This window comes from Acinonyx jubatus, chromosome D1 (assembly GCF_027475565.1).
Source record: "Acinonyx jubatus isolate Ajub_Pintada_27869175 chromosome D1, VMU_Ajub_asm_v1.0, whole genome shotgun sequence".
Classification (NCBI taxonomy): Eukaryota; Metazoa; Chordata; class Mammalia; order Carnivora; family Felidae; genus Acinonyx; species Acinonyx jubatus.
The window spans coordinates 4,485,948-4,511,887 of NC_069390.1; the positions used below are offsets into that span (position 1 = coordinate 4,485,948).

The following is a 25,940-nucleotide window of genomic DNA, read 5'->3' on the forward strand; positions in this document are numbered from 1 at the left end:
ACTCCTACGTTATGAAACGAGTGGCTCTGACTCGTTTCTCTCTGTCCTCTTGGCCGCTGGAGGGCATCGCCCCGGGTTGTAGCTCTCACCAGGAAGGCGTCAGAGGCGTCTAAGCGGCAGCCGTGTGGACTGCGGCACGCCGGCTCCTTTCCCGTGCCCGCTGCTGTCGATGGCGATCGCGGCCTCTGAGCCGCCGTGTCGTTGCTTCACAGGTACTGCGATTGCTTTGCCAGCGGGGACTTTTGCCACAACTGCAACTGTAACAATTGCTGCAACAACCTGTATCACGAAGTCCAGCGGTTCAAGGCCATTAAGGTGACCGTTTTCCCACTAACTCCGCGCGTTCTAACAGTGTTTAAAAGGGCTTGAGGGGGCGCCCGGGGGGCTCAGTGGGCCGAGGGTCCGACTCTTGGTTTCGGCTCAGGTCACGATCCCAGGGCCGTGGGATCGAGCGCCGTGTCAGGCTCCACTCTGAGCGTGGAACCTGCTTGGGATTCTCTCTCTGCCTCTCCTTCTGCCCCTCGCCCTGCCCTTTCATGAACGAACGAACGAATGAATGAATGAATGAATGCATCACACACGTGCATGAGATACTCACAAAACTTACCTCCAGAGATCCCCGAGGGTGGGGTATTGGCTCTCGAGAGTGTTGTTGGGAGAGCGTCAGTCAGAGAAAGATCTTTGTTCCCCACCGTGTGGGATGGCTTCGGCGGAGGTTCCGACTTAAGAGCGTGCAGATGTCCACTTTGTCCTCATTTGGGGTTTAGAGATTTGAGTCCTAAACTCGATCATGCAGGAGACAGGCCCAGCTTGCAGGGTGGCGTCTGAGAGGGGTAGAAGCCGGCTGGACGGAGAGCTGGCTGGGGCTCTCAGCCACGACACGTGCCCAGTGTTTATTCTCTGTGGCTTCCGGGTGAAGGGGGGGGGGCATCTGGACTTTCCTCGGGCGGCCACGGCGGCTCCGTGGCCCCGTGTGCGCTACAGGCCGGATGCGGGAGCTCGCGGCTCACCCCTTCCCGTGGGCATCAAAGATCATCAGAGAAGGGAGGACAGTCGGGCGTGGGGCGTGACGTTTCGGTGCCCCCGGTTTACAAAGGGAAGTCACGGGCCATCGCGTGTCGCCTTGAGACTGTCATGCTCCGTTTTGTCCCTACGATAATTTAATTCCCCTCTTGGATTATAGAGAGGTCACTTGAAAGTATCTTACCCATTTTGATAGAGCCAGAGCCATGGGACGGAAGAGAATGATGATGCCGCTAAACTTCGGTGGTGTGGCATTTTCTTTAGGGCTGAAAGGTATTGTCTACAGCTAAAAGTGTATAAAGTTTTATTTAAAAAGTGTTGGAATTTGCGGGGCGCCTGGGTGGCCCAGTCGGTTGAGCATTGGACTCGTGACTTTGGCTCAGGTCTCGATCCCGGGGTCGTGGGATCGCGCCCCGCATCAGGCTCTGCGCTTTGGATTCTCTCTCTCCCTCTGCCCCTCTCCCCTGCTTGTGCACGCTTCTCTCTCAAATTAAAAACAAAAAAATGTGGTTTTGAAAGCGTCGGCATTTTCAAGCATCGCTGGTAGGAACATAAGATTCCATAAGCACGTGGGGAAATCGTGTGGCAATAGTTTCCGCAGCGGGACCTTTGCACATGCTATGAGCCAGCAGTGTTGTTCCTGAACACAGGGGCACCGGAAGTGTGCGTGAGTGTGCATGAGCGCGCGTGCCCCACCGGGGACAGCCCAGTGTCGGTCAGCGGTAGAGTGGGAGAGAGCGGACGGTGAGAAGAAGAAGGGGAGTCTCGTGGGCACCGTGCTGCTGATGCTCGCGCGGGGACAGCAGAGGAGGTCGGCACGGGGGTCCCCACCGGGTATGTTGACGGGGGGGAGTCATGGGGAGCCTCTGGGGCTGGGTCGTGCGCCATTCATGACACCCTGCTGTCCCCCAGTCTCGCTCCAGGCCGTGCTGCCCAGGGGACCCTCTGCAGCGACGGGAGGGTCTTGTCAGACAGCACAGACCCTGCGTGTTAACCCGTGTCTGGGGGGAGGGGAGCGAGGAGGGCAGGGCTGCTACCGTGACTTGCCTGGTGCTCGGATTGGCCTGAGTGACTTTGTCTGTTTGCTGTTGTCTTTTTAATGTTTTCATTTTTTATTTGTGAGAGACAGAGAGAGACAGAGCACAAGCAGGGGAGGGGCAGAGGGAGAGGGAGACCCAGAATGGGAAGCGGGCTCCGGGCTCCGGGCTGTCCGCACAGAGCCTGACGCGGGGCTCGAGCCCACGAACCGCGAGATCACGACCTGAGCCGACGTCGGACCCCCAGGCGCCGCTGTACCCAATCACTTCGTTAAAAACACTATGCCCGCATTTGTCTGTGTAGATAGATAGCGGAAAGATGGATAAAAACTTAGAGCGGCCAGGATAAAAAGCCCAGCGAGCGCGTCGTGCGAGCAGGACGGGGCCCAGTGGCGGGGCCCCGGGCCGGGCGACCCCCTTCTGTCCCTTGCCATGTACTACTTAAGCTCTCGGGCCTCAGTTTCTTCATCTGTGAGACAGAAACAACGGTGGGGTTTACTTCCCGAGGCCGCTGTGAGGACTAAGTGAGGGAGTGCACGCAAACCCCCCTGGAAAGGTGCCCGGAACACGGTAGATGTTCAATACGCCGTTAGCACAGCACCACCTTCCCCACTGTCTCGGGAAAAGCATGCCGGGAAGGAGACACGGCTACGGGACACAATCATCCTGTTCGCAACTTTACCATCCAGCTATTTCACAGTAACTATGTACAGGACCTTGAACCTCGGGGCAGCAGTGGGGCAGCGGGGGGCGGGGGGTGGGGGAGCCGGGGGGAAGGCAGTGCCTTCGAGCGCGTGCGTGTGTTGGAACAGAACATGCGGGGCCTTCCTGGAGCCCCCGTCAGTCTCGCGGAACGTTCTCTTGCCAGAATGGAGGGTACCTGACGGAGTTTTGTGTTTTCTGCCTTAGGCATGTCTCGATAGGAACCCAGAAGCTTTCCAACCAAAGATTGGGAAGGGGAAGCCGGGAGACGTGAAGCCTCGACACAACAAAGGCTGTAACTGCAGGAGGTCAGGCTGTCTCAAGAATTACTGTGAGTGCTACGAGGTCAGTCACTCTTCCGGGGCTGGTACGAAAACCAACAGGTCGGTATCTGGGCCTCAGTAACCTCTGCGGTTGAGAGAATTGCGTTTTACTGTAATTAAAAAAGAAGTCGCGTTCCGTTTGCTTCCCCCTAAGGTTTCTGTCGTGCACTCGTGTTAATCCGCATGAATTTCTCGACGACCAGCCATGCTTTCCGAGTCAAGCAAATGAACCCGGGGCCCCTTCGGGAACCGGTCGCCCGCTCCGAGCCCAGCCCCCGGCGCCCAGTGGAGGCCGCCCACCGCCCGGCCCCGCCCGCTCTGTGCGGGCCCTGCCTGGCAGAGCCGGGTGCCCAGGCCGGGCGCTCAGAGCCCAGAGCGGGCGGCGGGCCCTGGCCGCCGGCCAGATGCTGGGACACGGCGGTGCAGACCGAGTTCCTGGACGATCCCGTTTCTCCAGGGTTCGGTGGCCGTGGAGGGACTCGCTCCCGCCCTGTGGTTTCCCCTTTCCTGCCGCCTTTTCTGTCTCCTTTCTTGGTGTTGGAGGACAGGGAGGCAGAGGAAGGAGCCCGCAAGTCCCAGCAGCAAAGCAGCCAGGAAACCCTCCCTCGAAAGGCCCTCCTTTGGTTTGCTTGCCGTCTTGGGGGGGCGCCTGTGAAGTTTACTTTTAAAAGGTAGTCACAAATGGTCAGGCTTCAGAAGACTCCTTGTGGTTCCGGGGACACGTGTTGGAAGATCTGAGTGAGCAGACCTAACGATCCCCCGGCTAGGATTTTGCAAATACGGTCAGAGGTACTGCAGAGATGCCGAATTCAGCCAGCGAGCGGCATTGCCCCAGCAGAAGGATCTCCAGGCGCGGACGGCACCTCCAGCCGCCCTCCACGGTGCCCTCCCTGCCACCTCAGACAGCGAGCCGCCCGTTTTCCGGAGGCCCAGGCCGATGTCCCGTATTCTCCAGAGTAGACTAGAAATCCTGAAAGGCCTCTTGCTCAAGACACCCAGAGGTGTAGGTAAAACACAATGGATTCCTCTTGATGTGCGTCTCTGAGCTGAAGAGAACAGAGGGAAATCCCAGCAGCGGAAAGAAAGAGGGGGCCGGGAACCATAGCGCTGGGCAGGCCGGCGTCCAGACCGCCCAGCCAGCGTGAGAAGGGGTCGCCCGGCTGGCCGGGCCAGCTGCCTTGCGACAAGAAAGTCCGCCCACGAGTAAGCAGGAAGGGCCTCTCCCAGAACACCCACCCCAGGCCTGCCCTCGGGGGGTCTCAGACCCCACCCACCTGCGCGAGCTGGGCCACAGCAGGGCCTGCACCACTGGGGCCCCCCTGGGGGGGGGGGCGTCCCACGGGGCCCGTTCCAGATCACCGCAGTCAGGCAGCCAAACGAAGGTTTTGGCTTCCCAAGCGCATAGAAAAGTCATGTCTATATTACACGTGGTCTGGTAAGTGTGCCGTAGCCTGGGGGCGAAAACACAACGTCCACACCTGTGTTAAGAAATGCTTTGTTGGGAAAAAGTGCCCGCCACCATCTGAGTGCTGGGACGCCCTCACTGCTCACAGAGCACCGTCACAAAAATGTCAAGTCAACGATGAGAGAATGACCAAACTGCGACGCCGAGACACGAAGTGAGCCAATGCCGTGGGAAAAATTGTGTCGACGAACAATTGGGTCAAAAAACTGACCCTGGACGCAGGGTCACCGCAAAGCCTCCGTTTGTGAAAAATGCCGTATCTGCCGCTCACACGCCCACACGCTCTTATTTAAGGTCCAGACAGAATGTGTTGCTTTTTGCCGAATTACGAGCAGTCTAATTTCATTGAAGCGTTTTGTCTTACCAGGCCAAAATTATGTGTTCTTCTATTTGCAAATGCATTGGTTGCAAAAATTATGACGAAGGCCCAGAACGGAAAACCCTAATGAGCATGCCCTACCATCCGGACGCTGGAGGGTTTGAAGGCATCCCTCATTTGTCACCAACTGAATCCGCGGTACTGCCACAGTTCAGAAAAGACAGGTAGGTGCCGTGAACCCGCCGTCAGAAGAGGGGAAGCAGGTGAATTCGAGCAGAGTCGGTCTATACACTTGGAAAGAAAGTGCGTGTGTCCAGGGGGTGGGTGCGAGGGACGGGGAGGATCGGCAGCCCCCCGGGCTTGACCGGCCCTAGATGTCACCCCGTGTTTCCTCGGGGAGGGAGGGGTGCCCTGCCGAGACCGCTGTGTCCGACCTGTCCTCTATGTAAGTGGGCCATCTGTTTTCATCCTCGCTGAGTTACCTGCTCTGTGGGGGAGCCGGTGACGTTCTTTAACATACCAGGACGGGGGTCCCCTTGAACGTCTCAGGTGTCGCAGACACCCGCTGGGTCTGGAGTTCAGGACCGCGGCCCGTAACCGCCGTGTCTCTGCCAGGCGACCCTCGTGCATCTCCTGGGAGGTGGTGGAAGGCACGTGCTCCTGCCTGCTGGCCCAGGGCGAGGAGGCCGAGAAGGAGCGCTGCTCGGAACGCCTGGCGGAGCAGATGATCCTGGAGGAGTTCGGGAGGTGCCTGTCCCAGATCCTCCGGATGGAGTTTCAATCCAAAGGGTTGGAAATCGAGTAGAGTTCGGTGGAGAAAACTCTGAAGGCACAGAGACGTCGTCTGGATGTGCCGGGGGGACGCGAGCCGGAGTTTGGAAGGGTTGTTTAAGGGGCTGCGGGGAAGGGGGGCAGCTTTCCGTCCGCATCAGGGCGCCGAGGGGGCTGGCGCAGGGGCCGAGGGTCTCGGCCATCAAAAGCCCCCTTTTTGAGGAAGTGCGGACGTGACACGCTGCCGTGTGGCCCTGGGGAGAGAGCGAGGACTCCTGTGATGTCGGGAGAAACCTCTGCCCCGACGCCGAGGGAGGGAGGGTTGAAGGCTCTGCGGAAAAGTCTGTCCGTTCTCCCTGACTTCACCCCATCTGGGTGGTTTTCCTCTGGAGGCTTCTCTGCCTAAAGAGCCACGGTGAGTTTTCACTAGTAGTATTTTGAAATGAACTCTCCAGATGGGCTGCTAAGATACAACTCAGACTAGAGAGGTACTGAATACCTTGAGGCGTCCCTAAGCGTGGACACTTTCCCAGGGTCGCCCGCAAACTCTCCGTCTCTCTCAGGGCCCCCGTGAAACGCAGGCGGTGGGGTTGCGGGTTATGGGACCAAAAACTATCTAGTTTCTTAGGTGTTTTCGTTGGGTTGTGGAAAAGCTGTATCATCCAATTAACTTTCTCCCTAATTATTGTTCTAATATTATTATTGTTCGTTAAAATACTGTTAAGATAACTGGTTTGCAGAAACCGGCAGGTGAGATTGGTTATTAAGTGGACTCTCTTTTGGTTCTGTTGTAAAAAGCAAAGAGGATTAAAATTTTCAAATGCCTCCCCTTGTTGTAATTAACTCGTCCAGTGAACATATATACCCACCCGGCAGGTGTCCGTGTTTATTGACAGTATCGGGCCCTCCGAGCTCGTTTAGAAAGCTCGTTTACAAGCCGAGCGGTGCCGGAAGCGCGGAGCCCTTGAAGTTCTGACGGGGAACCACAGAGCGGGAGGGAAACATCGAGTTCTTGGCCACTTCTTTCCCCCTCTGGCCCCTTGGGATGGAGACTCCGTGGGCACAATCCAGGGGCAGAGACGAGCACTGCCCTGGGGTGGTGGGGGGCTGTCCCCAGGCTGGTGCCTGGTTGTCCCGGTGCATCCGGGGCGGAGCTGGAGCGGTGCGGGGGCGGGGGGGGGGGGAGCCCCGCCCACTTCACCCCTGGGGCTGGGAGGGGCCTGAAACGGGCTTCCCGACCCCTTCCTGGAGGGTGGCCTGCCTTCTGCGTCGCTCCCCAAGTGCTGCCCACGGCATGATCTGCAGGCCAAGGCCACACCGCTTTTAGAAAATTCAGCATGAGGAGGGAAAACCGGAGCAGAGCTGCGTGCGAAGCCAGCCCAGAGGCATAAGTAGCACGACCAAAAGGATACATTACGTCTATTGTTGCGGGTAGAGAGCCAGTGCCTTGTAAAACTACATAAAAATAAATATAGCGTGTCCTCGTCTGTGGGTGTGGCTTTGCACAGTGTCTGTCCTGTACTACGTGCCTTGGCCACCTCTGTGATTAGGGTTAGATTATCCGGAGGTTTTGGGGGGTGGTTTTTTTGTTATTTAATTCAATTCGGACACTAACTGCCTGGACTTAGTGGCAGATCGCACAAGGCCCTCGAGGCCGGCCCCCATTCGGACACCGGTCACGGTGCGGGTCCCCGGGTAACCCACACCTCTGTCTGCCTTGGCTGCAGGCGGCAAGGCAGTTCCCAGGGCTGCTCCTCGGGTCTGAGAATTTGCTGTAACAGCCCAAGAGCTCAGGGAGACACTTTTCTTACTATCCCAATTTATTATAAAGAACACAGATGGACAGCCAGAGGAAGTACATTGCGGAGGGAGGGGGGGTTCAGCAGGGCCCTTTATAGATCCCTGCACCACTACCTGGAACTCTCCCACGGTTGGCCGAAAGCCAGCGGGGATGCAGCTTGAAACCACAATAGACAGGGGCGCCTGGGGGGCTCAGTGGATTAAGCATCCGACTTCAATTCAGGTCACGATCTCACGGTTCGTGGGTTCGAGCCCCGCGTCGGGTTCTGTGCTGACAGCTCGGAGCCCGGAGCCTGCTTCGGATTCTGTGTCTCCCTCTCTCTCTCTCTGCCCCTCCCCTGCTCGCACTCTGTCTCCCAAAAATGTATAAAAACATTACATTATAAAAAAAAACAACAAAACCCGCCACAGACAAATTATCGTATGAGCCACGTTGGAATACTGGTCTAAGGAATTGAAGGTGGAACTTTCATCTAAGAGAAAAATGGCGCCCAGGGAATCGGTTTGGGGAACATACAACACGGAGCATTGTCTGTGTATCTTTTTCAGTGAGGCGTCTGTCCAGGTCTTTTGCCCATATTTTAATTGGGCTGTTCATTTTCTTACTGCTGAGTTTTTAGAGTTCTTCGTGTATTTTGGATGACAGTTCTTTATCAGATGTGTCCTTTGCAAAGATTTTCTCCCGGTCAGTGGCTTGTCTTCTCATTCGCTCAATAGTGGCCTTTGCCGAGCAGGAGTCTTACATTTTAACGAAGTCCCAGCTCATCACTTATTATTATATTTCTTTATGGATCATGACTTTGGTGTTGTATCTAAAAAGTCATCGCCATACTCAAAGTCATCTAGATTTTCGACGTTATAATAGCTTTCCAGTTTTGCGTTTCACATTCATGTGTAGGGTCTGCTTTAGGCTAATTTTTGTGACGAGTGGAAGATCTGTGTCTAGATTCTTTTCTTTGCATGTGGATGTCCAGCTGTTCCACCAGCATTTCTTGAAAAGACTCTCTTTTCTCCATCATGTTGCCTTTGCTTCTTTGTCAAAGAGCAGTTAACAGTATATAGGTGGGTCTATTTCTGGGCTCTCTATTCTATCCCATCGGTCTTTCTTTTGCCGACACCACACTGTCCCGAGCACCGTAGCTTTGTGGTAAATCTTGAAGTCAGGGAGTGTCAGTCCTTCAGCTTTGTTCTTTTCCTTGAATATTGTGTTGGATATTTCATTTTTCCATGTTATTGGGTTTGATTTGCTAATGCTTTGTTGAGGATTTTACGTCTATGGTTATGAGAGATCCTGGTCTGTAGTTTTCTTGTAACGCCTCTGGTTTTGGTATTAGGGTAATACCAGCCTCATAGAATGAGTTAGGATGTATTTCCTCTGCTCCTATCTCTGGGAAGAGATTGTAAAGAGTTGGAATAATTTTTTCTTTAAATGTTTGGTAGAATTCACTTGTGAACATATTAGGGCCCTAAATACGTGTATTTCAATAGCTTAAAAAAACTGAACTTTTCATTTCGAGGTAATTGTAGATTCACAGGTATTTGTAAGAAATGATGCAGACAGATGCCGGGTATCCTTTGTCAAGTTTTCCCTAACAGTAACATCTTGCAGGATATCACGACCAGGGTACTGACATGGGCACAGTCAAGATACAGAGCGTTTCCACCTCCTCGAGGGTCCCCAGGTCACCCTTTAGAGCCACGCCCGTTGTCCCCCTTTCTACCCCATTTCAGGAACGCTATATAAATGGGGTCATATAGAATGTAACTTTCTAGGATTCGGTTTCACTCGGAAGAGTTCTCTGGAGATTCATCTGGGTCGGTGCACGTCTCAGCAGCCTGTTACTTTTTCTTGCCGAGGGTTGGGTGTGTGGTGTGGATGGATGGGGCTTTAACTGTTCGCCCACTGAGGGGCATCTGGGCTGCTTCCGGCTTTTTGCTGTGATGAATAAAGCTACCGCGAACGCCTGTGCCGGCTGTGTGCAAGTCTCGTGTGAAGGTGAGTTTTCCCTCGTCTGGATGAAATGCACAGGAGTGTCCTTGCCGGGCTGACTGGTAGCCACGTGTTTCCTTTGTAGAGAAACTGCCAAGGCGTCTTCCACAGTGGCTGTACCATTTCACGGTCCCGCTGGCAGGACTTTGCCTGCGCCTTTGCCACCATTTGGCGGTAACCGCCACTTTTTAATTTTGGCCGTCCTGATACATGTTTCGTGGAATCTCATCGTGGTTTTCACTTTCATCCCCCCCCCGCTGACTAATGTTGAACATCTTTTCCTGTGTTTGTTTTCCATCTGTGTATCATCTTCAGTGACGTGTCTGTTCATGTACGTTGCCCATTTTTAAAATCGGATTTTTTGTTTTCTTTACTGTTGGGTTTGGAGAGTCCTTTATATGCTTCAGGGAAACATGCCGTCGGCAGGATGGATCCCTTGATGGGACGGGTGGTTCGCAAAGATTTTCTCCCAGCCTTTAGCTTGCTTTTTCCTCCTCTTCCTTGATAGGAATTGTGTTAACCTACATGCCAACTTGGACAGAGTCAGCACCTTTCTTCTGTTGAGAAGACAGAAAACCCAGAACTCACCACTGTCTTATCCTGGGGTCCCGAGGTCTGCCTTCTTCTTGACCTTTTCAGAGTCTTAGTTTGGTTTATACAGAATGCCCAGGGCTTTTTGTTGTCCTTAGCAAGAGGATGAGACAGAAGTACGTCCGCTCTGTCTTCCTGAAAGCGGAAATCAGCAAACTTTTCCTTACAGGTTGGAGCAGAGGCCTTCTTAGTTTGTTTCGTGAATAAAATGGGGTAAAATCCAGACTGCAAAGTGGAGCACGGAACCTCTTGTTTAGCAGCGTATTAAAAATAAGTTCATGGGCTGCACGTTAGAGTGATGGCTTCCATTCTTTTGGTCTTTCTGAGGCTCTGCTCCTGCACTAGGACTCCCTTAGCACCCCCCACCCCCGCCACCTCTCCCCTTCTTCCTTTTCCAGGGTCCTCAAGAGCAAGACTTTGGGCAGGCCAGCAACACCACAACCTCTCTCAGTCCCTCCCTGGGGGAAGTTGACAGGTGTGGTCCCTGGCCGGCCGCAGCCGAATCACCAGGTTCTGGCCCTGGAGCAGGACTCTGGCACACAGAGTCGTGACACGGAGTCGAGGCCTTTCTTCCCAGGAAGCAACTTCGTTTGTGCCGGCACGGGCTCGGAGGGTTTGTACCCAAAAGACTGAGCCCCGAACCCCGCGTGGTGTAGTCTTTTATGCGTCTTCTACTTCCTTGTCTCCCATATATGGGTGACGGGGTGGTCTCAAGTTGCGGGGTCGTGCGGGATGTCACGGATGCACATAGCCAGGTTGCCCTTCCTTATCTTGAGGTCTTTTCTCATCACGCTCCTTAGGAAAGGGCTCTATCACATCAGCCCCTTTGATGCTCCGACCCCCCTAGTTTGGGTCCAAGAGCATCATCTTGGTTTAGAGGTTTCTATTTCTAGAACATCACATGCGTGGCCGTTTTCCTTTAGACCATTGTCTCAATGAGACTGGAGACGGACCGTATACAGGGGCGCCGGGCAAGCTAGGATTAAGCAAGCTCCCCACATCAGGAGGGTAATTCCCATGAGGGTTTTGAATCTCCCAAGAGTTGAAAACCATCCTCCGAATAACTCTCCGGGGCCCCGGCCGTCCCAGGTCCAGAGTGGGACATGAGCAACCTTTCTCATTCCATCGGTGATCTCCTCTGTGACTTTTCCTTCCTCTGTAGGCAGCAGTGGCTCAGGTTAAACTTTCTGCAGACTCCTCCCTCCAAAGCAAGCAGGTGATCTAAGGCCGAGCGATTTTGATAGATGGCGTTGCTGCTTGGCTAGTAAAGGAAGAGCTCTGGCAGTTTCACTGCTTATCATTTCTGCAACTGCCTGCAGCCTGATTATGCGGGTTAGCACGTAAAGGAGTATGTGGTGGCTCCAGGACCGTCCTCTGCCCAGGCGGCAGGGCCATAATATTGGGTTCTAGACTGGGGAGGCCACTCGTTACCTGTCCAGTTGCCAGTTTGTGGGGCACTTCGTTTCTTTCGAGTCTCCCTGTCCCCCTACACGTGGACCCCCCAAACGTTCCCCTCTGGCAAGTGGGAGCAGGAAGAAAGATGATGGATGGTCCCCGGCACACCCATGACCCTGACCAGCCTGCGGGAAGTACCATACAGGCTGTCCTCCCACATACCCAGAACAGTCCACCTGGGGCCCGCCATTCGACGGCGTGTCGACATTGTCCCAGGCCTCTTGGAGATGAGAAAAGTTAGACGAGGGGTGGGGCTCTGGCTCAAGGTGATCTGGGGGTCCCCCCCACCTTTGGGTTTCCCGGGTGGTTGAGTTATCAAATCTTTGGCCTAGCTGTGTTAAGTTTCCAACAGAGACGTGAACTTCCTTCCCCACCGGGCAAGGCATTTTTTTTTCCAATTCGATTGAGGTTTTGAGGAACCAAACCCCGGTCGTAGGACTGGGGTATTCTGTTCCGCTATAAGGTTCGCAGGGATCGAATTCTCTAGCCTCCCATGGCCATTGATCCCCCGTGTTGGTACCAACAAAGCATCCTATCCACCAAGGGAAGGTGAGTGCTAACAGAAACCTCTCTCTTGGGGCGCCTGGGTGGCTCCGTCGGTTGAGCGTCCGACTTCAGCTCAGGTCATGATCTCACGGTTCGTGGGTTTGAGCCCCACGTCGGGCTCTGTACTGACAGCTCGGAGCCCGGAGCCTGCTTCAGATTCTGTGTCTCCCTCTCTCTGACCCTCCCCCGTTCATGCTCTGTCTCTCTCTGTCTCAAAAATAAAATTTAAAAAAGTTAAAAAAAAAAAAAAAGCAAGACAGTCTTTTGTCTCATTGGACCGTGATTCCTCAAGCTTCTGCCGTGCGTAGATCAGTCAGCTTCCAGAATGACTGAAGCAGGGCTGCGGTCTCCCAGAGCCTCTGGAGCGGCGGACTGCTTCTTCCGTGTGGTCAGCTTTCGCGGCGTCGACGGATCAGGAAGGGACTCCCAGTTTCGAGATGCCGGCCTCACTCTGCCGCGGTGAAGCCAGGGATCCACCTCGTCTACCTTTACTGCAGGAGGGGTGGACAAAATGACGGTGAACGGGCCCCTCCAGAGGGGTTCAGGGCTTGGACCTTCCGCCCCCGCCACCCATACAGCATCTCCTGGTTTAAAGGGGTGAGCATCTGTGGTCGGACTCACAGGTAATCGCTCCCTGACCCAGTGGTGTAAGGTGGTTAGGGCAGAGCCGAGGCCCGCATCTGTTGCCTTAGGGTTAGATCGCCTATCTCATTTAGATCCCCCCTTATGCCCTTGATAATGGGGGGAGGCACCCATAAAGGATTTTACAAGGGGAGAACCCCGTCTGCTTCTTCAGCCTCCCACCTGCAGCTGCGGTCTGCCTCCCTGAAGGTCCCTCATCTCCCTCTGCCTAATGTTAACCCCCTTCCCTATGCATCCCTCCCCTGGATCAGGGCCCCTAACTGCCATTAGGGAACAAGGACAAGGACCGTCTGGCTTCTTCAAGCTGATAAGGGACGGTGTGGGGGTACAGCAGTTAGAGTTGGTCTAGTGGCCCACGGTGTGGTTCTACAGGAAGGTTCTACAGGAAGGCGGGCAGGCATGAGGCGGCACAAACATTGGCAGACACGAAGAGAAAAACACAAAGATTACACTGATCGACAAGATGGCATCTCAGGATAATGTGCCCGGTTCCCAAATGCGTCAAACAATCCAGGAGAGACCCTGACTTTGTCCGCGTATGCCCGAATGTCATCCATCAGTCCTAAGACTCTGCGACAGTTACTGGTTATATTGAAACAACGTATGTCAGGGACCCTCTCATAACCCGGGTAATGGAGGCGCAGTAAGCCCGGAGTCCTACTGGAAAAAAGAGTCGTAACGGCAGCCGTTTACCATTGTTAACTGGTAAATTTTTGGGTAAGCCAAACCCGGGTGTTATTTTCTACAGCAGACCTTGTGTTATTTCTTGCGCCTTTTCTGCCTTGCAGGGGAAGGCCTCCACCCAGCCAGTAAGAGTATCAACCCATCCCAACAAATGTTGAAACCCCTTTGACCTGGGCATAGGGGTGAAATCTAATTGCCGATCTTTCCCGATAGCCTCCAATTCTTTGACTGCCGGCCTGTGGTTGAGAGGTTGTTTCTAAGACATACTTCACAGGCTGATATTACGTGCTGAACGGTCCTTGACAAGTTTTTCCCAGGAAACATCCTTTGGGCCACTTGGCGAGTTTTCTCTCTCCCTAAATGAAAGGCCCGATGCAGGACTTGAATGCTCTTCCGGTTCTGTGAGCCCGGTGATGGTCGTTGCCCTGCTCTGCTGGTAACCATCCCGAGGGCAGGAGGCAGTGTCCACGAGGCAGACCCCGGCTGATTTCCTTGGGAGGGTGGGTGGGATGGAGTCTCCTTTAATACTTGATACGGCAGGCAAGCTATTCTCTGAACCCTGATGTCTCCAGCCTACAATATCCGGTAATTCCCCCAAACTCACGTAATTGTTTATCTGTCCTGGAGTTAGTAGCTCCATTGTCTCCAATTTAGTTATAATGTCCCTTTCTAGCGAGGGAGTAAGGCTCTCTGGTCTTATCGAGAAAGAATGAGAAAAAAATTAGTTTTCCCCATATGCATCCCAGGGGCCGAGAGAAAAATGTAGTTATGAGTTTCCCGGAGACGCCCCTCATCGTCATGCTGCATTTGGAGGGTTGGCCTGGAGTGGAAAGGAGGACAGAGAAGGTGGCCCCGGGACCAAGAAGGAAATGAACCGGACTTTTAGTTACCTGAGTTTTCCAGAGTTACCCGAGGCTCCGGGCTTCCGATAGGCAGTCGAGCCACCCTGAAGAGCCCCGGGCCCCCATCAGTCCCCTGCCAGGGACACTGGTTATCTGAGCCCTCGCAGATAGAGGTCCCCGAGGGCATTCAGACCTCCAGTGACTGTCTCCACACAAGGGGCATGGCTGGTGGGGCTTTGACTGCTGTTGTCCCTTCTGAGGGCAGTCTCGTTTCCAGTGAGACTGGCCACGTAAGTGGGTGGCATTTGGGGCCAGGACCTCGGGAAGTCTGGTCTGACATAGCGTGTAAGGCCACGACTAAGGCCTCAGACTTTTCTTACGCCCGCTTACTGGTTTTGTTTGTTTGTTTGTTTTTAATCTCGGTTGTAATGTGCCCGATTGGCAGCTCGTAAGAGCTCCTCCTGGGTCCCTTCCAGACCAACTGCCCATGTTTGCAGCTTCCTCTGAATATCTGGGGCCAATTGAGTGACAAATGTGTCCTTTAAAATTATCTCAGCCTCAGGGGTGTCAGGGGAGATATATTTAATGAGAGCCTCCCTCAACCTCTCCAGGAAGGCCATCCGGCTCTCCTTCTGTGTTTGTGAAACAGTGGCTAATTTAGCATAATTTAAGGGCTTACCCTTAGACCTCCTTAATTTCCCTAAAGCACCAGCCCGGAAACGGGGGGCGATACCATTTCTCAGTGAGATGGTCGTAGTCCCAGTTAGGATCTTGGGGTCGAACTGCCGGGTCCCAGTAGGAAACAGCAAGCTCCCTGCAGGACCTCCAGCCCCGTGACGATTAATGAGTTGCTTTTTCTTCGGAGTTTATAGATCCAGATCAACCCGATTTTTCAGAACGCATCCCAAAGGAGCGTTGGCCTTGGCTGGGGAATATGCCCATCTATAAGGGGAAAAGAGAAGAGGCGTCCCTTATCTTAATTTGCCGCAGCGGGCCAGGAGAAGCCACAGCTCCTGGCCCTGAGTTTTGGCTGGCTGTTCGACAGGCAGGCAAAAACTTTGTCGGTCTCGGGAGGAGCTGGGAGCAAGTCGCTCTTACCCAGGCTCGACCCTACCTCCGAGAGCTGACCTTGTCTCCCTGATTTCTCCTATTCCGCCGTTTTCCGCCTGTGGGACTTTGGGGGTATTGACCGTGACCCAGTAAGCCTTCCCTGGTTGTAGAAGGACACCGTCATTTTATTTCGGCCTCTTTACAAATATGTTTTAAAAGGCTGGTGAAAACCACGTTTTTTTGTAAGGATAAAATGGGTCGTCAAGGGGCTAAAAGGGCCAAAGTCGAGGTCTACTCCCTTGCCTTTTTTTCAGCAGCGCCCACATAAACACGTTCGAGTAGGTGGTTCCAAATTGGCAGACACTGGGCTAAGTGTAGCAAGGTGGCTCCTGTGTATCCCAGGAAAAGCCCTTTATATATGTCGTTATCTAGCCCTCATCCGGCCCAGGCATCCACTCCCGTGCTAGAAAGAAGACAGGTACGGAGCATTTGGAGGCTGGCAGCGAGGACGTCACCGTCTCCCCAACCTTTAGATCAGAGGAGGGGCAATTTCAACCAAGGCTTGAGTAAAACAACTCAAAAGGGCATGCTGTCCTGCCGTCCTGCCCTTCAGTTAAAAATCGTATATTTTTTCCCCCATCTTTTTGGGCAGACAAAAGGGGGGAACATCCTTTGTTCACCTTTTTTTTTTTTTTTTTAAATCAAAAGCATACCAACAATCCAAGAAAACTTTGCCTTTTTAATAGAGAGTAAAGCAGAATTTTAATCTGATAGCAGCGTACTTTTAAAATCCATTTTAACCTTCGTCCGTCCTGGCCACATATAAAATTTCTTTCTGAAGCTTTCCCTTCACAAACCTTCTACAACTTTGCTTTGCTTTCAGATGTCGACCTAAGCCCTTTTACTCCAAACAACCATCTCAGTTAGGACAAAATTACTTTCTTTTACCTTCAACAAAAAATACATTTTTAGGGACGCCTGGAGGGCTCAGGCGGTTAAGTGTCCGACTTCAGCTCGGGTCATGATCTCGAAGTTCATGAGTTGGGGCCTTTCATCAGGCGCTGTGCTGACAGCTCGGAGCCTGGAGTCTGTTTCGGATTCTGTGTCTCCCTCTCTCTCTGCCCCTCCCCTGCTCACACTCTCTCTCAAAAATAAATGTATTTTCATTTTTTTATATCTTTCTTACCTATCTCCTACTTTTTTACATACAGACGTACTTTCCTTATTTTTATCAGTCTTAATTACATTTAGCAGAATTTTAACTCTTAGGAACCTTAGTCTCCAGTGAAAGGTCAGCAGTAACCAATTGTGAACTGTTACATCAGAATTTTTTTTTTTTAGACGCTAAATGTCTCAAGCACAAAGCAGATTTTCCATAGTAAAATCTTCATAAAGCACGAAGCACGTTTGTAAGACCCAAATAGTCCTTTTTTGCAATAAATCAGAAGCACAAACCTACCTCTGGTAATAGGTGCTTTAGCCTCATTAGGTATCCAATGAATTCAATCCCAATTTATCACGCAGGCAAAAGTTTACCATTTCAGGTTACCAAAGACTTTGAAAGCTATCTTAACCATCACCCATCAAAACTACGGGACAAAGTTAGCCATCACTTTTCACCCACGAAAACTACGGGACAAAGTTTGAGGTAGACCAACCAGGGACAGTTGGCTCTAATTATCATAGTCATTGACCCAGGAGATGAATGAGAGAGAAGTCCCCACGCACAGTCACACAGTGACTCCAACCCACCGCCCAGCGGCTCAGAGTCGCAGCTTTGTTCCTTATTCCTTATGAACTGCTCAGGCAACTCTGGGAGGTGATCAGGCTCCCCTCCTGCCTCTCGGGGCAGGCCTACCAGAACGGACGAACCGGGTGCTTACCAGTCTGACAGGCTGTGCTCCCGGAGCCGGTTCCTGGGCCTCACGGGTTCCATTGCGCACACACGGGGTCCTGACCCCGGCGCCCTGGGAGGGCTAGTCTGCGGATCAAGTGGTCTGGTCCGCTGGCCCCAGGCAAGGTTGCCTGTCCCGGTGCTCCAAGCTTTGTACCCCGGCGGCAAAGCGGTTGGAAACACACCGTCTCCAGATCCCGGACATGAGCCCCCCGGAAGTGTAGCAGGATTCTCGCACGGAGAGTCGTGACACCGAGGCTTTCCTTCCCAGGAAGCAACTTTATTCCTGCCGGCACAGGCTCAGAGGGTTTGTACCTCAGAGAAACTACCCCGAACACCGCCGTGGGGTGTAGCCTTTTATGCATTTTCTACTTTCTCGTCTCCCATATATGGGTACCGTGGAGACGTATGGTCAGATTGGGTGCTCTCATGTTACTGGGTCGTGAGGGACGTCACCTACGCACAGAGCCAGGTTGCCTTCCCTTATCTTTCGATCTCTTTTTACCACATTCCTTAGGGAGGGGACCTTATCACAGCCCGCCTGGCTCTCCTGGATCGGATGCCCTGAAGACCGGCCTAGTGGCCCGGGTTCTGACGAGCCCGGCGCAAGTCTGGGAGAACGAAAGGGAAATGAATGGGAGAGAGGGAGGAGGAGGAGGATAGTGAGGGGCGGGGATATGGCCCGGCCCGGCGTGGAGACGGCCTGGTGGCCGTGTTCCCGCCCTGAGCTGGGAGAGGACAACCTGGGTCCAAGTCCGGCATGTGCAGGGGCGGGAAGGGCTGACGGGGTCGTGGAACCACCTGGAAGTGGCAGGGGCCGTGGGGCCCAGCTTCGGGGTCTGGGGGATGGCGGCCTCACGGAGTCCGGGAGGGACCCGAGGGCTCTGTGCCCGCCAGCGCGGCTTGGATGACTGGCCTACAGGCACGTCTTTAGGTGGCAATTCTCACGCGTGGCTGCGTGTGGCAGTCACCCGGGGGAGCCGGAAGGACGCGGTGGGCTTCCAGACTCTGCGGGCCGCCTGGGTACCCCGGTGGTGCCCACACAGCTGCTCTGGCAAACGCTAAAGAGCCCCGAGTTGCCATTTAATGTAACAGAAAGGCTGGGGATCTCCATCCAGTTTCTTCTCGGATCTTCCGAGACCTTTTGGTCACCTTCCGTGTGACCTTTTTGTTTCTGCCCCAGAGACCCTCCCCGCCCTGCCTCTCTGGCAGTGCTGTCCCCACAAGCTGTCCCTCCCACAGCACTGAACCCCACACGTCTCCTGACCGGTCAGGCAGTTAAGACTTTTAGGACCCCCGACCTCTGTACCCCGGCCACGTGATTTCAACACTGTTGTCAAACCCCACGTCGCCCTGCTGGGTCTCTTTCCTCCTCCTCCTCACCCGGGACCTTCGCCAGCACCAGAGAATTCCCTCATCTATCATGTTCAGGGGTGCCCTAGGCTTTCTGTTTCCATCTCTCAAAGCACCAGCTCCCTGCGGGCAGGGGTTCGGTTCTGTTTTGTGTTTGTGTCGGTAACAGACCCACCTGCGTAATTATGTTGTACTTGGCCGAAAACGGAGATAACTCTGTGCTCCCTGGACACGTTCCCTTGCCGTGACAAGAGACGGTGTGTCACAGATGCTCTGGACGGTAAAATTTGGGCTTAAAACTCGTCTGATGCACGGGATTCTAATCAGGCTTTATCTTTTAAACGCCCCCTCCCCCCCCCCCCCCCCGGTGGCATGGGTGACAAGACAGACACACGGAAATGACCATCGAAAGCGGTTGCTATCTTTTATTTTGCCACTCAAAATAATTATCAAACGGGAAAAAAAAAATCTTAACAGCAATAACACGGCACAGCATCAGGGCAGAGAAGACAGGACTGGCCACCCCACGTAAGTTGGCACAACACCATCCGTCGTGTCCGAGTTTGGCCGTAAGCGACATCGTGTGGAGGAACATTCTCGAGGGCTTCCTCAGGGCTGTTTCCAGTCTTCTGCGGAGACTGCGGGCGGGAGGTCCGGCAGGAACCCCAGGGCCCCGGCCTCTGCAAAGAAGGAACGCGCTTGGGTAGAGCCCCAGAGAGAGCGGGCGCTCCAAGCCCACACGCCCGAGCCGCTGCGGCCGCTCCCCGGGGGGTCTCCCAGGATCACACCCGAGATCGGGCACACCCCATCCCACTCCGCACCCTTTACCGACGTTAAGTCTCACACCTCTTATGCATCTGAAACGGTCAGACTTTTTAAACCATGATTTAAAGGCATGTAATCCGCGTTGGGGTAATAAAAAGCGATGTCCCCTAATGCAGTTGCGTGTGACAAAATTTGAAACGTAATGGAGCAGAGAACGGGAAGCCCCTGGAAGAGTCCGTCTGCCCCTTGCTGGAAAAGTCACCACCAGATGTTCTCCGGCAGGAGCTGTCTGCACGCTCGGCGGGGCTCCGACGGAGCGAACTCGGTTCTGGGTTCTGGGACGGCCGCGTCCTCCACGGTCCCCCTGGCCACGGGCGGTTCTCAGGAAGGAGCCGCAGGCCTCTGACCTCCTCCCTCCCACACCCACCTGAACCCCTTCCACCCCGGCCACCCGCGCAGCCAGAAAGCACACAGACCAAAACACGACCCAGGAATTGGTCCCGGCCAAGTCTTGGCCAAACTCACAACAAACTGTAAAGTGCAAAACGTGACAACCGTGTCCCCCGCTGTCCCCGGTCCCTGTCCCCTGTGCTCCGCTCCCAGGGCACTGCCACCTCTGTCCTCTGTCCTGGCGCCTTCCGGCGAGCAGTGTGACCCCCGGGGTTGTGTGATGAAGGCAGTCACTGCTCACTGTCGCCCGCACGACCACACAAGGCAGAGGTGCGAAGCTGAAACGGGCCCCCAGGGAGGCCTCATGGCATGTGGTACCCCCGGAAGACACCAGACCTAGGATGGAGGTCGTCAGACGGAAGGGCAGCCTGTCCTACGGGAAGGCTGCGGAAAGAAAGACTGGAATTGGAAATGAGGGCGAACTAATTCACCGGGCTGACAAGATGGTTTATGATGGCCTACAAGGGGCCGTGGCCCCTAAAATGTACAGGAGTTGCTGCTGTGACACCAAGTGTGGCCCCAGCCGAGTGAGTGGGACCTGGGGCCTCCCTCTCCCCTGCTTCCTGTCGAGGGTCCCTCTCCGGGGACAGTGCTGGGACCACCAGCAATTCTGACCAACACTGGCGATGGGAATGTGGGGGTGGGGGGGGCTACTTACTCCCCAAGGGAATTCTACGGGAGCCCTTTCTGGCAGGTTTTTCACGTGTGTGGGGTTCCAAGAGGTGGCCTTTAAAATTGGTAATATTTTGGGGCACCTGGATGGCTCAGTCGGTTAAGCGTCGGACTTCAGGTCACGTCATGATCTCACAGTCCGTGAGTTCGGGCCCCAAGTCAGGCTCTGTGCTTACAGCTCGGAGCCTGGAGCCTGCCTGGGATCCTGTGTCTCCCTCTCTCTCTGCCCCTCCCCTGCTCACACGCTCGCTCTCTCTCTCTCTCTCTCTCAAAAATAAGCGTTAAAAAAATTTTTTTTAATGAGTAATATTTCACATACCTTTGAGACGCAAGAAAGTCAGAAACTCAATTATCGTGCGCACAACAGCATTCTCGGACAGCGGCCTGGCAAAGCTTCCTAGGAAACAGAAAGAATCCGCGTCTGCAAAACCTGCCCCACGGTGGTCTGCACCTCACCTCTCCGTCTGCGGAGACCTGGGCATCTGGAAGTCAACAGACTGGCCGTGACCCCTCCCGCCCCGCAGGGCCTTGCTCAGCACAGCAGGGAGGTAGGGCGGTGGGGGCGGGGGGGGAGAGCCAGGTCAAGGCCAAGGGGCCTGCGTGCCCTGGGAGCGGCGGACAGAGATGTGACCCACAGATGTGACCCAGCTCGCTCACCTGGCCTTGCTTCGTCTTCGGGCGGGAGCTCCCGTTTGCCAGTGAGGCCAGGCTTCTCCTGAAACGATCTGTGGTTGTCAATGGCATCTGTTCGCAAACAGAGAGGAAAGCACCTGACCGTCGCCCCTACAGTCACACATGCCCCAGCCCCAGAGAAGGACGCGCTGGCTGCGTATAATCTAACACACACGGTAAAAATAAAACCACGGCAGGGAAACCATAGAAGCAGGAAGATCATTCTCTGTGGAGCTAGGGACTCATGCCAGGGCCAGAGGCACGATCTCCCCCAGGTGCTGGCACTCTGCCGGAGGGGGGAGCCCACCCAGACGGGAGGGGAGTGAGGGGGCGCACAGCCCGCAGGTGCAGCGAGGGGAGCGTCCGGGGGCTCCCAGGGGCGCCGGCGCCCGAGCTGAGTGTCTCTCGGGGACACCGCAGGGGCTGGGGTCCTAGGTCCCTGGAAACAGACTTATCTTTCAAAGGCCTCTGTGGCAGCTGGACTGGAGCCAGGCGGCCAGGGACAGCCGGGGCCAGAGGGGGAGGGGGAGGGGGAAGCAGGGGGGCTGAGGGTGCGTGCACACGCGTGTGCTCGTGTGCGCTGGGCGGTGTGAGATGAGGGATTGCGAGCAGAGCGACCCCTTGAGACCCTCGGGAAGGGAGCAGGAGGTCCTGACCCAGCGTCCGGCGGGGGGCCAGGCGCCTGATTCGGGGCGACGAGGCAGCGGAGGTGAAGGGGCGACGGGGGCAGGCTGCGGGGGCTCCACCTACGGGCCGAGCAAGACGAAATGAACCCCTTCCTCCAGAGCCGGAGTCCGTCCGGAGTTCGTGGCACGACACGCGGGAAGAAGCAGGGCCACCCTCGCGTGGCGCCTGGAGCCGGGTCAGGGCCCCGCCGTCTGCAACAGCGGCCGGGACGCGGCCCGCGCCGGCGGAACGGGGCGCACCCACGAGCCGGTCTGGACGCCCAGCTCCTGGTGACCCAGCCGGACAGAGACACCACCTTGATGGTAAATCCTGCCTCAGGACTCACATCTTCCTGACGGACGCAGTTTCAACATTCTGAGGCACCACGAGCAAAGATCTCCGGTGAACGGCCTTCCTTTCCTCCGGGCCAGAAGCACAGAGACGAGGTGCTTCCCGAGGGACGGAGCTCAGGGTCCCAAAGGACTCGGGGAAACGAGCCCTTTGAGCCCGTCTGTCCGTCCCGCAGGCGAGGCCAACCCACTTGCAGTGACGGGACCACACAGAGACCTGCCCTTGCCTTTGACCGGAGACCAGAGCACCCAGAGACGCTGCCTGTGGCCCCGGCTGGCTCATCTCTGTCCTCTCCGTGCCTGTGTTTCTGGAAGCATCCCCCCGGCGATCAGACAACCCTCTGCGGCAGGAGGTCTGTATCCTCACGGTGGGGTTAGGAGCTAAGCACGCCCTGCGGGCTCTTCCCTAGTTGCTCTGGTGGGAACCGAGTTATTCGCCTCCTTTCCTGCTACGGAAGGCAGTTCATAAACAGGGGAGGGTTTGTTTCTGTTTCTTTTTAAGATCTAAGGCTGTCCCCAAACCAGCCCTGCCTGCAAATTTGAAACTGCAAGTGCGTAAGCGATTGGAGGGAGGGTGAAAGGTCTTCCCTCGTCCCCTCCTTTAGGATAATTAAAATCTGCAGGTGCCACTCGGACAGAGGGGACACACGCAGCCCGCAGGTCGCAGAGCTGTCCTCTTCGGGGCTGGGGCCAGCTGGAGGCCTAGCCTGCTGCCCCCTGTTCCTGCCAGGAGTCCCACGGCCCGGAGCGAGCACTGGCCTCTCCACAAGCAGCTGCCACACGAGGGGCGTGTGAAGGCCCAGCATGTCCAGACCCACCGGGTTCTCGGCATCGTGAAGGCACTGAAGCTACACCGCGTCCCCACGGTGGCACGTCAAGGACGGGACACTCAGTAGTAGTCCACCCTCAGCCTGGCAAGTTCTGGGAACTGATGGCTGCGGGTGAAGCCACACGCCCGGGTTCTAGTGTGTTCCCCACACGCGCAAGCCCCCCACCCCGGCCTCACGGTTCAGCTGGAGTATTCGTGGCGCAGAGCTAAGGCCCGGGGCGGCCTGGCACCCTGGTGGGCGACGGCAAGTTGGTGCAAGTGCCCTGCCATCGGCCACCCGCCCAGATGTGAGCTTTCAAAGCAGACAAAGTGCTACCGAGGCCGACTGCGGCCGGCAGGCCCCTTGGGGGAACATCGGGACTCGGACCAGCTGACCCATTTCCACTTACAGCCCGGGGTGAGGGCTGTGGGCATCTCATGCCTCTCCGTGCAGCCGGGTACAAACCCCTGCCCACCAGCCCTGGCCCCAGTCACGCCCCGGGAGACCTATACGTGTGGGTCACCGGGCCCCCGGCTGACACTCGGCTTTCTTCCTGTTCGCCACTCGCCTCCCAACGGGGCATTTTGGTCATGCTGTAACACTCTGAGTCCTGCCCTGTGCCACACGGGACGGCTGACCGTCCGTCCCCAGAGAGCAGGGCGCCACGAGGGGTCCTGGTGATGGCAGTGGGCTGGGGAGGGCCCGCAGGCGAGGGGACAGGTTTGGAGCAGGGCACGGGGCGAGCGTGTTTCAACTGTCCTGGGGCCATCTGAGAGTTCCCATCCGGGGCTTCCAAAAACACGACAGAGAGAGGGCTTGAGTGCCGAAGACGGCCTGTGCTTTGTGACGCTGAGGGAGGATGGGGGTGTTGAGGGAGGCGCAGGGACTCGGGAGAGGACCCAGAACAGAGCCCCGAGGGAAGGTCCGCCTTCAAGGGCTGTGACCTGGGGAAGCCCGGGGAACATCGGGGTGCAGGGCAGGAGGGCGAGGAGGGAGAGGCTTCCAGAAGGAACGGTGCTTGGGCACATGTCCAGAGCGGAGGCTGGCAAGGCTGTGCGCAGCGATGCACAGGTCCCTGGTCACCCCGTGAGGTTTGGGGTGGGGCGGGGGCAGCCCTGAGGGAAAAGGGGCGGTGGACGAGGCAAGGGGAGGGTGCCCAGGGTCTGCCTGGCCACAAGCCACAGGACAGGTCAAGGTTCAAGACAGAGCAAGGCAAAGAGAAGGGGCAGATGGGGTCAGAGGTCCCCAGGCATCTGCCCATTTGCTGAGGGACAGAAATAAAGGGGGAGGAGGAGGCTGGTGGCCGGGCCTGCCTTTCGGGGCGCGGGAAGGGGCGCCACTGTGGACGCGGCGACTACTGGAATCAGCTGCCCCCCGCCCCCCCCCTCCTGCTCACAGCCTCACGGAGCCTCCACTTCCCCTTGACTGAGACCGGAGAGTCAGCATCACAGTGTGGCTGGCTTCGCGGATCTCAGGGGCAGGGTCAGCACAAGTGGCTCCGGGCGTTGGAGGAGCAGAGCCTTCTAAGCGTGTTGCGCACTGTCACTTACGTGGCCCGAGGAGGTAGCCGGCGCTGTTCAGGGTCCAGCCTCTCTTTTCCTTCACCTTTGGGGGGGAGAAAAGGGGGTCAGATGGCCAGGCTGGGGCCAGTACAGGCTGCAGGGGCTCACGGGAGCCCCCAGGGCAGCTTCTGGCAGGGTGACCCACGGTGGCAAGCTGTCGGGAGTGCTTCAGACCATCACGGAATTTACAAGCACACACACAACAGTGCGTTAAGGCGAGACGCACATTCCAGGCCGGTCACCAGGCTTTCCACGCATGATGTGGGAATCTGGAAAAGGCATACGCTTCCCGGGGCTGCAGGAAATCCCTGCTTTGCCCCCACATCTGCTACATTCGACCTGAAAACAGGACTGCCGGCTTCACCAAATAATTCACTCTAGAGCCACTGGCCCGGAACCCACGGTGCACCCAACTTGCTTCTAAGCCACACTGAGGACACGCCAGGTGGAGGGCACGTGTGGGTGGCCCACTCCTGGACGGAATGAAATGAGATTTGCTGGCAGCCTCCAGCTTTCACCGGTTTCTAGCCCGGAGCCGGTCGTGCGCGGGCAGAGGCGCCCCCCCAACCCCCCAGGAGGAGCGGGGAGCGCTCCCGCGGGACCCCGGCCCTGGGCTGCAGGACCCCCGCCGCCCCGGAGCGGGGGGGGGGGGGGACGCGTCCCGCACTCACCGGTGACCCGAGCCCCGGGGTGGCCGAAAGGGCCGCGGCGAAGAGCAGCCAGGCGAGCAGGAGCGCGCAGCCGCCGGGCATCTGCAAGGAAGGCGCGGGGCGGGCGTGGGGCGAGCAGCGGGGCCCCGGGGCGCACGTCGGGCGGCCGGGGGTGGGGGGGTGGGGAGGGGCGAAGGGCCCCGGGAGGGCCCAGTGCGGGAGAGGCGCGGACCGCAGACCGCAGGAAGGGGTCGCCTCCCGCTGCCCCACCCCCCGGGGCGCGCCGTACCTTGAGCGGGGGCGGGGTCCCGGGGCGGCGGCGGGTGCGGGCGTCCGGTCGGTCGGGTCTGGCAGAGCCCGGGGCGCTCAGCGCATCGCGCGGCCTCGGGAACGCGGGGAGGAAGCGCGGCGGCTGGGCTCCCTCGACGTGTCCGCGGCCCCGGCTGCCACCGCCGCTATTTATGCCGCGCGCAGCGTCACGGGGCTCAGTTCCCGCCTTCCGCCCCTCCCCCCTGCAGTGCCCCCCCCCCGGGGGGGGGCGGGAGGGGCGGTAGCTCAGCTCCTGCAGAGGAGGCTGCGAGTGGTTCGGTGGCGTGGCTGGAGGGGCAGGGAAGGCACAGTGCCCCCAAACCCCACGGGACAGCCTCTGTCACCCCACAGAGAGCCCCCATCACCCCTGCAGAGCCCCCATCACCCCTGTAGAGAGCCCCATCACCCCTGCAGAGAACCCCCATCACCCCTGCAGAGCCCCATCACCTCTGCAGAGAATCCCCATCACCCTGCAGAGCCCCCATCACCCTTGCAGAGAACCCCCATCACCCCTGCAGAGAACCCCATCACCCCTGCAGAGCCCCATC

General features: G+C 56.5%; 2 protein-coding genes across 7 annotated transcripts in view; one reads left to right on the forward strand and one right to left on the reverse strand.

The window, feature by feature from the left end:
- The window catches only part of TESMIN (testis expressed metallothionein like protein), a 40,440-nt gene extending 30,130 nt beyond the window's left edge, over window positions 1-10,310 (forward strand). For 3 of the 5 annotated variants that reach the window (XM_027045608.2, XM_027045612.2, XM_027045609.2), the window contains 4 exons: window positions 213-315; window positions 2,970-3,107; window positions 4,918-5,093; window positions 5,485-7,110. In XM_027045608.2, the coding sequence (XP_026901409.1) occupies window positions 213-315; window positions 2,970-3,107; window positions 4,918-5,093; window positions 5,485-5,674 (607 nt within the window). In that variant the 3' untranslated portion in view covers window positions 5,675-7,110. Of the gene's footprint in view, window positions 1-212; window positions 316-2,969; window positions 3,108-4,917; window positions 5,094-5,484; window positions 7,111-9,938 lie in introns of those variants that run through there. The other 2 variants (XM_027045611.2, XM_053202810.1) reach the window with 2 other exon arrangements.
- An 8,576-nt stretch (window positions 10,311-18,886) lies between these two features.
- On the reverse strand, window positions 18,887-25,525 carry GAL (galanin and GMAP prepropeptide). Of its 2 annotated transcripts, XM_053202602.1 has the most exons (7): window positions 25,373-25,525; window positions 25,105-25,185; window positions 24,422-24,476; window positions 21,032-21,118; window positions 20,694-20,771; window positions 20,361-20,429; window positions 18,887-19,167 (listed from the first exon to the last, which is right to left on the reverse strand). In XM_053202602.1, the coding sequence occupies exons 2-7, from the start codon at window positions 25,183-25,185 to the stop codon at window positions 19,097-19,099; spliced, it is 441 nt and encodes a 146-aa protein (XP_053058577.1). In that variant the 5' UTR covers window positions 25,373-25,525; the 3' UTR covers window positions 18,887-19,096. The 2 variants fall into 2 exon arrangements, with proteins under 2 accessions (XP_053058577.1, XP_053058578.1); XM_053202603.1 differs by lacking the exon at window positions 20,361-20,429.
- Window positions 25,526-25,940: the final 415 nt, after the last annotated feature.